At 40.3% G+C, this 15,939-nt stretch overlaps 1 protein-coding gene across 1 annotated transcript in view; it reads right to left on the bottom strand.

The window, feature by feature from the left end:
• enah (ENAH actin regulator) overlaps positions 1-15,939 on the bottom strand; it is an 89,666-nt gene that overhangs the window by 28,301 nt on the left and 45,426 nt on the right. Inside the window, 1 exon segment of the mRNA XM_044049262.1 lies at positions 12,200-12,272. Coding sequence (XP_043905197.1) covers positions 12,200-12,272 — 73 coding nt within the window.

Genomic DNA, 15,939 nt, shown 5'->3' with positions numbered 1-15,939 from the left:
TTTAAAGGACTAATCCTGAGAGCAATATGAGAAAGTGTCATTTGTCCTTTCTCTTGATTACACTTGTCCTGGTGAAGAGGGCTGCGACGGCTGAATGTGTCCTAATTAGAGAAGCGAGGTAACGTTGGTGTTTTCCTTTGTCATAGTGAAATGGCTCTGCGGACGCTGATGAATGTCTTCAAGTTTCTCAACGACTTCTAGAACTCGACTGTTTTGCCCTCAAAGGTCAACGAGCTGCTTTGAGATTCCTGCAAGACAAACACTCTCCATCACTCGCCTGAACCGGAGATGAAGAGAATCTTGAAATACCTAAGAACACGTGTTGAGATGGGCCACACGGTGATGTAGTGGTTAGCACTCTCGCCTTGCAGCGAGAAGACCCGGGTTCGAGCCCCGGTTGGAACAAGGGCCTTTCTGCATGGAGTTTGCATGTTCTCCCCGTGTGTGCGTGGGTTCCCTCCGGGTTCTCCGGCTTCCTCCCACAGTTCAAAAACATGCAATGTGGGGATTAGGTAAATTGGACACTCTAAATTGACTGTGAGTGTGAGAGTGAATGGTTGTTTGTCTCTAGTTGTGTGTGGCCCTGCGATGGACTGGCGAACTGTCCAGGGTGTACCCCGCCTATCGCCCGATGTAGCTGAGATTGGCACAGCACCCCCCGCGACCCTCTGGTGGAGGATAAAGCGGTTAGATGATGACTGACTGACGTGTTGAGATGAGTGAGTGTGTGTGTGTCGTTCATCGCAGGGAACGACTGTACGGTCGCCGCGCGAGCCTTTCAGCTGATGTCATGAGGTAGTAACGCTCGCATTCCTGTCCAATGAGAGCAGTCTCAGAACTCTCTCTCTGCCAACACTTTACAAGTGCAGCACATTCTGATTAAGAACGGCAGAGAGAAAAACTCTGTGTCGACCGCTCACATGAGCCGGGCCGCCTGCTGACATCAATTTCATTTCCTGACACACTAATTGTTTCAACTAGGGGGGAAAAAAAAAAAGTCTACAAAAGTGAGATATGCTTCCACAGCCGAAGCCAACGATAACAGCGGTTGTGACAGCATACGTGGAATGAAACTACAGTTGATTTGACCTTTTCTGGTATGAAAGTGGGTGTAACAAATACCTTAAAGCTGCACTGCATAACACTGATGAATGTGCACATGTCACTACAGCTGACAGCCTGTTTTTGACACATCCAAACATCTGAAGGTCTGGGATTTAGAGAAGAGAGTCGTCTGGAATAAATGCTGCAAAGACAGGATTACACTGAGGAAGCCATTAAGAAACATTAAGAATAACTTTTCTTCCTTTAAGTGGTCTGTCTCCATCCTTGTCCTCTCCCTTGTGTCCCTTGTGACAGGTATTCAAACTCATCCCACTTCCTCTACTCCTTCATCTTCGTCATTCACACACAGGTATTCTCTCTCTTGCTCCGACTGACCTTCATTTTGACCTTTATCGTTGTAGCAGATCCATTTATTTTCACCTTTTAGAGAATAACTGTCAGCTCGAGGCCGTTCCAGCTGTTTTTGGACGGTCCTGTTACAGAAACATCTGTCATCCACATTATCCCAGATATGTTTGCCTCACATACACAGATTTTTAGAGGAGGTGCGCTCGATTTGCTTACCTAACTGTCCAGGAATGATGATATTATTAATTAGTAATGTTATATGGTATTTCGTGGGCACAATTTATTTATTTTTTTAACCATGTCTTGTCCGGGGTGCCGTACAGATTACTACTGACATGGAGCCAAAACTCTAATCCATACACAGATCGTTTTTTATGATCTGAAAAATGACGAAAACGCAGGTGTAGATTAAGATTCACATCACGACACTGACGGTTCAGAGTCTCTCGCCTATGAGCTACAGCGTTAAAGGTGCAGAAGGCAGAATTAACATTCTAATCTTTCAAATGCGTATATATATATATATGTATTGTTGTATAATAAATAAGACAGCAGGATATGCTGCAGATGCTTTGTCCACGTCATAGGTCAAATATTAAATAAGTGCAGGACTGACACACTCTACATGCAACTATATCCATCATTTCCATTCAGAATAAGAAGAGGCCTACCTTAGTCTTAGTAAACTCTCACTAAACTCTGTCAACTATTGACACTGAGTACTATTTCATAAATTTGAGCATTAAATCACTTCTATGGAACAGCGAGCAGCGACTCCTGAAAACAAATCTCCTTGTCTAGCGTCTCCGCCTTCCTTCTGATGTGTTGAATCTAAAGCAGGTTCCTCTTCATCTCGTCTCTTCACGTTCACGTCACAGGATTCAAAGCTGTGAAAAGCCTCCTGCACCATTTAACTGGCATCTCGCTCGCCTCCTGACAAATGTTGCCGGGGAAACCGTTGCTAAGGGAGCGTGGGCAGTGGCGCGGCCTGAATCCCCACATGCACACGCGCGCACATTATTCCTTTACACTCTGCAATAAACTGCGACGACCGAGTTCAAGGCCGTGTGAGGAAGACGAGACACGCGGAGGAAACATCTGTGGAGATCTGCATTTACGGGGTATGAAGATTATAATCTCTGAATTGTTCGTTTATAGTATAGTAAAATAGTTTAATCCAGAGGAGATAAATCTGAGGCATTCATTTTCATCTGAAACAGCGGTGGACAAAGGATGGACGGATGGATGTTTACGGTGGCGTCTTAAAAATATGTACTCCAAAACTGTAGGGGGAGCTCCGTACAGAACAAGGTGGAAAAGTGACCAGACTTGCAAAGTTCCACTTAAAATAACTGTAAAATCCCTGAATCCTTTGACTCTGCTCTTCACCGAGTTCCTCTGGCATCTAAAAATGAATATAAAGAATAATTCAATCCAAGTACAAAGTGTATTCTTAACTGCACAGAGTGGATTAAAGTCTTTCTATGTGTTTTAATGTAATTGAATCCTGTATGTGTCGACTTTTACGAGTTGTCAGATTTTCTTCGTGAACTGTCTTAAGTTTCTATCTCTTGTTTTTATGACTTCTTCTTTTCTTGATTTAAATGTGTGTTGTTTTTATATGACTTCCTGTACGTTTCCTTTTATGATTTGATGTTGGTGAGCCAAAGGCAAATTTGCACCCTGGTGGACATTCAAGTATTCTATTCTATTCTTTGTATTTGTTGGTTACTTACTCTTAACTTGTTTACAGTGACATTATGCTGTGATAAAAGACACATACGATGCTTAAGAACACTTCTTAAGACCATAGAAACCAAATAACAAGATCATAAAAAGCAAGGGGTATCATAAGAAATCCAAAATAAAGTGAGAATATAGCAGATCTCTTTAGAATTCACCATCATGTTCAGCTGCGTGGTCTCAACATTTGTCACTGAAGTCACAGCCTGTGCACTTTTCCTCCTTTAAACTCACCACGGCCTCTAGAACTGACTGAGCTGACGGTTTTAGACATTTTCCCACTTTTAAAACACTCCCAATAAGGAATTTTAAATGCCCCTAAGAGGGAAAAACTGTTGAATTTTTCACAAAAATCTACAAACTGGTACAGTTTTAAGTGCAAGTTGGTGTAGCTGAGCTTTGTGATACCATTAAACATCTCAGGAACCCCAAGCACTACTACATTATTGATCCTCTGGTTCACATCACTGACACAGACACAGAGAACAGCAGCAAAATCTGAGACTTACTTCACTGCCGAGCATGAAATATGAACATATACCGACATTAAATATAAAACCAACAGGTAACTATAAGTTTCCTGTTTATATCACCTCTTATACATCAGTTGTGGATCTTCTGGACCCTATGGATTTCATATAGGTCTGTTTTATATCAAGGGTTTAATGCATTTCATTCTGTATTAGCGTTTTTGTGACAACTATGTCTAACCGCCTGAGATTCTGAAGTCTGGTGACATCAGGAAACAACTCAGCAGGTCGTCTGACTGGCTCACAGATTCAGGAAATGTTGACTGGACTAACTGGAGCCCAAATGGACCACATGGTTCTAGGCCAGGCCAGGATCAAGTCCAAGTGTGCTACACACACACACACTCAGGGATGAGCCAATATGACACACAGTATCAGCATGTGAGATACACTCTGTAAAGCCTAAATAAATCCTAAATGCATGACTATCAGACTGATATCAGTATTGAAAGATTGTCAAAATTGTGACATCGGTATTTCGTTGGGCACAAAATGTGGTTCCAAGCGATCACAACTTTGATAAGACCAAACGCTCCTGTCACAATGAAGGTCATTCTGTATCCAGATCATGATGCAGACCTTTTGTCAAACATGTAAATTGTGGCCTCTTGTAAATGTTACGTTGCAGTGACAGCGTTGGTCAGCATTCATCAGCGTTGGTCAGCGTTGATCTTTAGTAAATGTCTCATGTCTCCTCCACTGACTGAGTCTGAGCTTTGACCTGAGAGCTAAACTGTGTTTTAGTGGCAGGACAATACACGACTTCATCACAATTTTCATTATAAAATAAATGATTGTGGTGAATTTCCATTATTGGGTTGATTATGAATGGGGGAAAAAAAAAAATCATTAATATTTCACATGAGTGACTGAAAAAGCTCTCGAGCCTGTGACATAGTATGTCATACTAATGTATGTTGAAGAGCCACAAGAGGGCGCCGACAGATGTTCTAGGACCACATCCATCAAAAAATGCAGGAAACATCTGTCTGTCTGCCTGTCTGTCTGTCTACAGATCACATGACAGGCTTCAAACTTGACAGGTGACTTACTCAGGACACCAGTGTGACTTTGCTCGAAATAAGAAATGCAAGCGAGGTCAGTAGAAATGCGACAAATGCATGAGAGGAAGAGGCTCACACAATATCATCATCATCACTAATTATGTCATTATTTATCATTGTTGTTATTATTAACCCTTTAACACCAATGTCGGCCTGGATTCTTTGCTTATTTTAACCATAAAAGGGCCAGAAAATGAATCCATGAGTAAGTGCTTTTGCCCATTTTTCCAGAATAACGTTCAATATCTGGCAGTTATTTAAAATGTACTGCATGTTAAAGTAGTGTATTAACTGATTTTCTGTCTTCCTGCAACAGCACAAGTGAAATTACCGCAATAACCACATGATGGTCTTGACTTTTCAGCTTTCAGAAACCATTGCAATTTTTGTGTGCTGTCACGTAATGATGGTAATGCAAAGTGCACTCATGTTTGGTGTTAAAGGGTTAATTTGTTATTTTAATATCATTTTTAGTTTTATGTTAAATAAAATAAAATACTTCTAGCTCTTATATGTACCCAAATGTTTAAATGCACTTTTGTAAGTCGCTTTGGATAAAAGCGTCTGCTAAATGACATGTAATGTAATGTAATGTAAAAAATAAGCACAGAAAACAGGCACCTATTGCACAGCTACTGCACTAAAAACACTATTTACACTGCTTGTTTTTCTCATCTGCAATGTTTCAAACCTAAATGTAAAGCTAAGTGAGTTTTACAGCTGATTTAAAAATGGTTTTGTTTTGGTCAGGATAAGTCAGATAAATACATTTTCATATTCATATAATGCATATGCCATAAAGGTAATAAAGGAGTTAAGGGAAGTTTTGAGTGTGTTATGAGATCACACTGTGGAATAAGTCAAACATAATTACTTTCTGGTACACATGCAATAATGGGCATAAAAACAGGTGTTTCGAAATATAGCGACACCATTGCCCCAATTTAGATTTTGAAAAGCATCTGCAGCCCACTTAACATTTAATCTCAACTTGAATCAACACCCAGCACACTATGAAGTGTCGTTTGAAAGATGCAACGACACGTACGTATGAGTCAAACAAATCCAGCGTCACGTGTTATAGTTAATTAACCCAAAAGGAACTGAATTTGTTTTCTAACTGATGGTAACGCATAATTACCAAACTGAAAATTATTATTTATTGTCATTTTTAATGACCTGTCACAGCCCAACACAGCTCCGGCTCACATGCTGGGAAGTGCTGCAAAAACAAAGCAGCAAATAATTGATTGTTATAATAATAATAATAATAAAAATAATAATAATATAATGACAATAATTAAACATTTTATTGCAATAAACTATTTATACCACAGCCTATTATCTTGCAGCTCTTTTTAATCTGAGGGCAGCACCCTGCATTTCTGAACAGGTGTTTTTTTTTTATTATTATTGTTGTTATAGACACTCGGTGTTTTCTGCACTCACACATGCAGTGAAGAGTCCTTTATCAATCATCCCTGAGGCTGCGTTGCCTGCAGGGTGCTCTTCATCCATCTATGTGTCAGAGAAAAAAAGAGTTCCTGCAGCTGGAGCTGGAGGTGGATGAATTAAGAGGTGGCGACCACAGACAAGGAGTGAAAGAAATGGAGACCTGCATCGCTGTGTGGTCACTGGGGAATGGGGTTGTAAACACTCCACGTCCATATCTCCAGCTCTGTCTTTTCTCTCGCCTGCTTCCTCTATTTTCAGGCTACATAGCTCAGTATGACACATACACTCCCGACGGGCAGCTGACGCCCCATCTACTGAGGATCCACAGCCACAGGTTCATTTAGCTGCGATCAGAGTCTGCGAACGCCGCTGCTCGTCAATTTTAGTGCATTATTGAAATGTAGACGCACTGGTATCAAACATCAGGTTGAAAATAAAAGCAGAAAAGTGAGGTTCACTTGCTTTGGTTCCCCTCCTCAACTCCTCACAGAAGAGAATTGAAAAACACAAAAGCACGCGAAAGAGACGCCAATCAGGTGTTTTTGTTGTTGTTGTTGTTGTTGTTGCACTTCCTCAATGTTTGCTATTATTGTAAAGGCATTTTCCCGACCGCTGTTTGTAGTTGTTCTGACTGGAATTAGTTCTGAGTTCACGTAGATGCAAACTTGAAGTGGTGTGTTTACACATGCAAAAGCGTTTCATCAGAATGGAACTATTTTGACACGTTTTGCAGAGTTTACTGTCTAATTCTCTGGAAGTAGAGGAAGCAGCTTCACTTCCGCCTCCATAGTTAACAAAAAAACGCTGCACGTGTCTGCTCGTCCCCTCACTGTCCACTATCCGTCTCATTTTCCTCCTCTTCCACGTCTTATTGTCAGAGTTCTCAGATTGACATGTTTACGTGACATAATTATTCCGTTCTAAAGACTCGTGTCCATGTAAACTTAGCTGGTGACATTCTGACCTGCTCTCTGTCTCCCTCTTTCTCTATCAGTGGTATCTGCAGCCTCACAGCAGGGGTCTGCACTTCTCTCTGTTCTTCTTCTCCTCTACAAATTTCCAATAAAAGTATCGGAGCTTTTCTGCAATGAGCTAAGATACATTGTTAAGTCAAGGTCATCTCAACCAGCGAGTAAACCAGTAAAGGCAGCAGCAGTGACTCATAAGTGACCAGGTAAACCACTGATAACGCTCGCTGAGGTTCATCACTGTGTGTGTGTGTGTAGAGTTATAAATAACATTACATAACAGAGAGAGAATAAACTGAGGAAATATGAATTATATCATTACATAACACTGTGTTGAATGTAATAACCAAGAGATAATGAGGCTAAAACGTGAAGAATTAGTCTAAATTTGACACCAGTCACCCACTTTAACCCCGAGCCACAATTAACAGTGATAAAAAGTCATGTGGGGTCAATCTGCATATTTATACATGCACAAATAAAGGAAATGAGGCATTTTCTCTTTTAAAGAAACAGAAGCTTTGAGTGTTTCGACACGACTCGCCTCACTCCACATCTCCTCTTTCATTACATCCTTTTTGTTCTCTCTCTCTCTCCCAGTGGTGTGATACTGGTCTCAGTCACTGATCCACTCTGCCTGTCTAAATATGGAGCAACCAACAGGGAGGACAGGAAGAGGAGAACGGGGCAAAAGAGTGAAGTCAGTCGGGCAGAAACAAAAGGGTGAAAAGTGGGAAAAGCTCAGGGGGGGCAGGAAGAAAGTGTAAAAGGAAAGAAATTGTGAAAACGAGGGAAGGGAAGGAGAGAGAGAGAGGGGGGAAAGAAAGAGGTGGAAGCCTTGCCAGACTTGTGACAATCTGAATTCTCGGAGAACTACACATTCTCCAAATTTCCTGGCAGATCCCAGTTCACCTCAAAGAGAATTACAAGAAGCGCTGAGTCACACCTGAGGAACGCTTCGCTATTTATGTCTGTGAGAGTAAAAGATCAAAAGAAGGGAAAATGGAAACAGAGGCAACAGAGACCACACGTCATCTGAGATGACAGCGTGAACACGCCGTGTTTGAGAAGGATTTGTATTCTTCTGTCGCCGATCACAGAGGTGATCTCGCGCCCGAGGAAGAAGAGAGTCACTGTGCATGAGCTTCTCAATGTTTCATGACTGATGTAAGCATGTGTGTGTGTGGATGAAGAGAGCTCACATGTACACTTCAGTTCAGTTTGGTAAATCACACAATTATTTGTGTTTCCAACGTCCGCACGCTGCCAAGATAACCGATCTTCCATTGTGGCACCAACAATAATAATAATAATAACAATAACAATAATAATATCAGTGGTCCGGCTCCTACAGGGTGGAGCTAAACACACACATCATCATCACTCCTTATTCCCTTTTTATCATTATAACAAGTATAACACCTGCTTTTTTTAACGATTTGTTTTTAATCTGCCAATATTTTCTTTTTATTATATTTAGTGCTGGGCCATTAACGGCGTTAACGTGCTGCGTTAACGCGAGACTCTTATCGCGCGATAAGAAAATTATCGCCGTTAATCTATTCTCAAAGTTGGGTCTGGGACCTGGGTCCACATAGTGAGCAAGCTATGAATTTCACTTTGATATGTTAGCGCGGATGTATACCTGGCCCAGAAGGCTCTGACCTGGCTGAGCGCGGATGTAGGTAACGTTACGTTATGTAATTTATTGTCATTTTTTGTTTTATAACGGTCTATGTAATTTACCACGGTGAAAATGGTTTCAGGTTGGATATCCAACCGTCGCGTCCGACAACTGTCTGAATGAATATCCAACCTGAAACTAACTTCACGCGGTATAGCTTTAGCTAACGTTATCAACGTTTTGCTGATTAGTTGCTGATAGTTGCCTACTACTACTAGCAATCTTACTCTGATATACTTTTTCTGTCCTACTCCTAATGTTAGGTGTGATGAAAACAGAGGAGCGCCACTTAGCAGAAGAAGAATTCAAATGAGCCATTTTAATCTAGATTAATCTAGATTAACTCCAAGATTGCAGTGAGATTAATCTAGATTAAAAAAATTAATCTATGCCCAGCTCTAATTATATTTAATAAAACATGAGTAGATGTAGTTAAGTAGTAAATATCAACTCACAGCTTCTAAGAGACCAAGGTGAGAGAATCTTCTTCATCTTATGATGATAAAATACGATAAGGAAAGCAGGAAAATCATGGTGTGGCATGGAAAAAGCGACATCAACACACAAGTAAGACAATGCAAGAAGAACAGGCGTTCATTTATGCCAAACAACAAAAGGATCCTGGAAAAGATGTCATCATAAACCTGAAGCCTTTGTTTGCTGCTCTGCTGTGAGGGTGTGGGGATTTACACAATAAAAACTGGAGAATCATTGAGGGTAATCACCTCAAGTTCAGGTCAACAGCAAATCTGTGGTTAAAGCTCATTTTCAAAGAATAATTCTGATGATAACAAAATTACAACAACAACTACTATTACTAATAATAATAATAAAGTTTATTCAGCCTGAAAACTGACATCAACTCAAGTCTGTTATTCAGTGTCACCAAACTCTAATTTAGGAAAACACTGTCAACACATTTTAAACCTAATGTGAGCGATGAAGTTGTGTAACGACAAAAATAATGTGAAATATTCTCAGTTTTCAACTCACTGCAGAAATATTGACAAAATCGAATAAACAGCCATTTTCCAAAACATGCTCTCATACTTTGTGTTTTAAAACAACGGCGTCAGGAGAGCAACACACTGTGTGTGTGTGTGTGTGTGTGTGTGTGTGTGTCTCACACACGTCACAGCGAGGACCTGGATTCTATTACATGAATCACATGGTTTTCTTATTGAGATCACTTTGTGGGAGCGTCTGCCATGTATGGAAGCATCTGTATCCATTATGTTCTTCTGAGGCTTTGTTTTGGGTTTTGTTAACACACACACACACGCACGCACACACACACGTTATTGATCCAGACAGACTTCTTTCAGAACATGATATGTGCGGTGTGCCACAAACGTGCTTTATCTGAACTAGTTACTAAATCATTCATACTGATACTCAAGCTACATGTATATGTCTGTGTGTGTGTGTGTCTGTGTGTGTGTGAAAGAGAGAGAATATAAAGTGCTGAGTCATTCTGTTAAAAAAGTCCATGTGTCTCTGTGTGGCAGCAACTTATATGCCTCTGTGGCAGCCATAAAATGATGTTTATTTTAATGTTTTTAATGTAATACAGAGCAAAGAAAGCAAAAAAATATTCATATTTAAGAAACTGAAAAGCTAAAAAATAAAATGTATAAAGAATATTTTTGCTGTCCTGGGGAAAACAAGGCATGTTTTCAATCAGACGGCACTATACACATTATATTGTGACCTTGACCTTGACCTTGACATTATATTGTTCATTACTTTTACCATATTTGAGTTACTGTGCAGAGATAACGCAGGATATAGAGACCACACAAATGAACTCTTCTTTAAAATACTTCCAAATACAGTAAAGACGTTGTTTTCAGAGTTTAAAAATGCAAGTGTGTTTCAATCTCACGGGTTAAATAATGAATTAAAGCAGACTAAAAGCATGAATCAGTTTAAAAGGAGGAGAAATACAAGGATGACGAACAGCGGTTTAATCCAGGACGGTGATGCAAACGCTCGCGTTTAAAGGCAGACGTGTTCTTGTGCTGTACTGCGAACAATAAGAACCTTGTACTGAAAATACTAACTAACTAACTAACTGACTAACTAACTAACTAACAGCTGATTAATCGACAAATCCTGGCAGTTCTACTCTGAAGTCATCACTATGCACCAGATATTGGAAGCCAATAGTCCATGTTCCCATGTTTGCATGTGAGTGTGTGATTAAAGCCACACCCCCTCCCTCCCTCCCTCCCTCCCTCCCTCCCTCCTTTAGATGTTGTTCTACCTCATTGTGTATGCTGTTGTTTGCTAATGCAGGAACTATGTGCTGCTCCAGCCTGTGACTCAGCTGCAGTGATGTCCTTCAGCAGCTATTTCTACCATCAAGCCTTGACGTGAGAGAAGAACAAGACAAGACGTGTGTGTGTGTGTGTGTGTGTGTGTGTGTGTGTGTGTGTGTCGACTGACGGCCACTCCTGACTCCAACCTATTGATTGTTTAAGTGGACAAAACTATCTTTCGTCCTGATCCAGGACCTTCAGTTAGTCGTCACGTTAGAATGTGATTTTAAAAAAAGCAATATTTCATGTAATATTCAGTCTTTTTAAAGCTTGAGACACTTGATTTTCATCCTGAACTTTGTCCAACAGCTGCTTTGTGTTAATACAGTTTTGTGTAGTCTAGTTTTCATGTGCGTGCGCTATTACTCCACTGAATCTTTATTACCTGAGGAAAATACTGCCCATATATGGAAAAGTAAAACAACTCTGAGTGTTGAATCATTTGACCGCGTGTGTTTATGATTCAGTGAAAAGGTTGTTCAAAAGAATACTGTACAAAAATGAAAAAGGCAGTGATGCTGCAACTGAGGATTATTGTCACTGTTTGTTCAAAAAAAGGCAGAAAAAGCTGCGAATGACTGTGCAACATCCTCAATATCAGATATACACTCCATATTCTGATTTCTGTGCTGGAGGAGCAAAGAAACCAGAACAAATCCACATTTAAGAAGATGAAATCACTTAATAACGAAGAATCGCTTCATAACTTAAACGATGAAACGACTGTTCTTAAATTGTGTAAAACGGAACTCATTTTAATTATGAGAAGAAACACACTGATTAATCGATTATCAAAATAGCTGGCGTGATCAATTAATGATCAATTGACTGTTGCAGCCCTAAGTGTGTGTGTGTGTGTGCAGGTATTACATATGTTGTGGGGACATACATCTGTTTACACACTCACACTATGAGGCCAAAAGGCAAGTTGGGCTGAGGTTAAGGTGAGGGTCAGGTCTCCAGGAAATGAATGAAGTGTCCTCTGAAGTGATGAAAACCAGACTGTGTGTGTGTGTCTTACCTTCTCTGCAGGTCCAGCTCTTCTGGTGTGGGGCCATTCTGAACTTGTGGGCTTTGTCTCGGCAATGTGGGGCCTGGAGGACAATACACAAACACACACACAGACACACACACACAGATGCTTTTAGACATTAAAGTGGCAGCATCAGCAACTTCTCGTCATGACTTTAAAAGGCTCCATTAAATCTGACACTGACATAAAGCTGTGCTGTTACAAACTCACAATTTCCCGTCAAAGTACGACACGCACGAAAAGGTTAGACGCGGACTTGAAGACGTTGTCTTTTAGTTTTCTGCTTTTTTCTTGTGAACTTTATTGATGTTTTCTGATATTTAGTTAAACATTTTACCCTAATTTAACAGCTTTGGAGTCTTTGTGGTGGTTAAATGTCTCCACTCCTCCTACTGTCTGTAAGTGGAAAAACCCTTTAGAATTAGAAGGTCTTGCAAAGTCCTGGGTCTCGAGAGACACAAATTCTTCACGGCACAACACTCAAACACGCCGAGCAAAGTGCCAGATATAAGATCGAGGCAGAGAAAACAATTGTTGGACGAAGTGAGAAAGGAGGACACACGAGTGTTGGTCCTGGGATTTTTCAAATGGATGCCGACCAGCATGATCGTGGCTCCACGGCTCCGTTGAAAACAAATGCACAAGGCCAGGAGAGGGGAAGGTTGTGAGGATAAAACGTGACAATATGTGCTCCCAAAGCGACCAGACATTCAAAGTTCTGCTTTAGATGGTGCAGGACTGGAGCTCGAGTCAATAACAGACTCATCACCACCAAGGTGTGGAAACAAACACCAGCAAGATGGACCAATAAAATCAAACATGTGCATTGTAGCGGTAAATGGTGGAAAAAATATTCTTACATCTAAGATTTTAAAAACCCATAGGACCTCAAAGAGCAGTGACATCATCAGCGGAAACTTTAAAGTAACCAAACTCATCTGTGCTGCAAGGACAAAGAATGTAGACAGACCTAAACGTGAACATGTGAACTGATGATGGACGGGAACCGAGAGTTCTGAAGAATAAAAGAAGCCCCGTGTCTTCCTTCAGTGTGACCTTTGACCACGATGACTAAACTCCAAGCATTAGAAGATTTACTGGAAGCCGGTCCATGATGACTCAGCACCAGCCGCCAATGAGTTAGCAAGCCAAGCAGTCACAAGGCAATAAATGTTTCTTATTGATCCGTACGACATTACCTACTGTAAACTGTATAACTCTATTATTAGTGTTTCTCACTGATATTTATGTAACTTCTCTCGTTGAGGAAAACAGCCTCATGGGGCAACTGTGGATCAATGGTGTGTTTATGTGCGTTTCTGGTTGTGCGGACACATTTTTAGCCCAAAAACATCATTAAGATAGGACTTTTCGAGGGATAAGACTAGTTTTTGGAGCTGGATTTAGGTTTTCAGTCACGGTATCGAGGGATTAGACATTTATTTTGAAAGGTCATGGTTATGGTAAGGCAGGTATGGAATGCATTATGTCGCGTGTAAACAGTTTACATTCACTGAGTGAGGTGCTGGGGCACAGGGTCACATGAAGCCTTGGGAAAGCCTTCGAAATCACAAATTTAGAGTCCAAAATCAATCAATCCAGCACCAGATTTGAAGGCTGTTTGGACTCTTTTGCTACTAACACTGCTCTGAATAGCAATTGACGCCTGGCGGTGGTTTTAAGGATGTACGATATTGGACTGTGATTGGGCTGATAACCAATATCGATAGACATACATTTTCCCTGCGCCCTATTGCAGAGGTCATTTAGTCTCTTAAGTGGTTAAATTGACATTATTATTAATTATTTCATAATATGTCACAGCAGATGTAGAAATACATTTCCTTCATTGTTCAAAATAAATAATAGTAGCCTGTTCAACTGTTTTAGTCATTAGTCAAATCAGGGGATCTTAAGTGTGATATCCGATACTGATATTGTGCCAATAATGTCATGAATCCCTACTGGGATCCTGTTTCTGGGATGTGTAAATTATTTTCCCTTCAACAAGGTTTGCATTACTTGTGCGCTGCTTTGATCATCTCAGGATGAGCTGACATGATGATATTTAGTGTCAGTATCGGTCCAATACTGGTTGAAATCACTGGATCGGATATCAGAAAGATGCAAATGTAAAATCCAATACAATCCCAACATCAGATAAATCAGCTACAGCATTTTAGCTGAGTCATGTTGTGGGCGGCTTATTTTTTTTCTTTATGGGAGAAGAATATTTGTGACACCGTTGGAGAATTATGGCCTTGAAATGGCTGTCGGTGGTAAATGCATCAGCAAACAGCTTCGTCTGTATCACACTGATATCGGACATGCGGTTTGCAGTGAAAATAGCAAATCACATAATATCACATCATATTTTGACATAACAGTTTAAAAACACTGCACAATGAAGACGTTATAACTAGAGCTGCAACTAACGATTGTTGTCATAATCGATTATCGATTATCTTCTCGATTAATCGTTTGGTGTTCAGAATATCAGAAAACCTTAAAGAATGTTGATCGGTGTTCATCAAACCTGGTCTTGTTTTGTCCACAAATCAAAATGATTGACTTTTAATGATTTCTTTGTTATCCAGAGCAAAGAAATGAAGAAAATATTGTTGAAATCTTGTTTTAATGATGAAAAAAAGCTTCAAACCGATTATTCGATTATCAAAATAGTTGTCGATTCATTTAGTAATCGATGAATAATCGATTCATGGTTTCAGCTCTAGTTATAACTGCTAAAATGCTACACTGCTTTGTGGTTAGTTGATCACTGTCCAATCAGATTGACATGTAAAGACAGTCAAATGTTCAGTTTGGGTAGCATCTCACATTATTTATTCTCAATTTCTATCCAATAAAGTCTCTCTGCATAAACCCACATTTCTCATGCACATAAACTTATGGAATTATATGTGAACGCCAATTAAAGACGCTCATAATCGCTCTGACCCTCATTTGCGCTCGCTTGTTTCCTTTTCCCCCAGCATGAGCCGCGGTGAATATCTGTGAGTGTAATTGCTGACATGGTCGTCTCCATCCTCCTCAGCTGCCTGTGGGCTGTAATCTTGTTGCCGTCTATTATAATGGAGCTCATGTGCTAATGACAGAACACAGACAGCAGCCTCGCGGGGGTCACAGCCCCGACAGCTGCAGGAGGCAAGTCTTATGATCTGATCATCAGGCGGGGTGTTCATTTCAGTCTTGTTCTCACACTGGACCAGGATCTGTCTTACTGTAACCTAACAACGAGAAACTGGATTGTGTAGCATCTAAATCCATTTCTAAAATTGAACAATACAACTCTCAAAGCTGCCTCTTTCTGAAACAGGTGTATTACATTTTAGCATCCATATTAGATGTCATTCTGTCACAATGAGCTTAGAAAAACATGACAGGTTATGTATAAAAACACTGCACATGCATAAAACTGCAGAGAGCACAGAATAATGTGCAGCTTTCCTGTATATTTCTATTTAAAAGGGTGTTTTTATTACGGTGGAAGCTTCCAATAAAGCTTCTCACTGCATGATAATATTTTCTTTTATCTTGGTCATTGTGTCTTTTCATGTGCAGTAATTAAAAAATAATCACAACTGATCATGTATTCATGAAAAATGGCTTTTCTGTCTTAAAAGCAGGTTTAATTGACACAGGCCTGTCGATGCATACTGCAAACTCGAGGTGTGAATGGTTTCTTTGCTCTATCAGAATCAACTGAA

This window comes from Solea senegalensis, linkage group LG17 (genome assembly GCF_019176455.1).
Source record: "Solea senegalensis isolate Sse05_10M linkage group LG17, IFAPA_SoseM_1, whole genome shotgun sequence".
Taxonomy (NCBI): Eukaryota; Metazoa; Chordata; class Actinopteri; order Pleuronectiformes; family Soleidae; genus Solea; species Solea senegalensis.
This window is presented reverse-complemented; position numbering and strand designations above follow the sequence as displayed.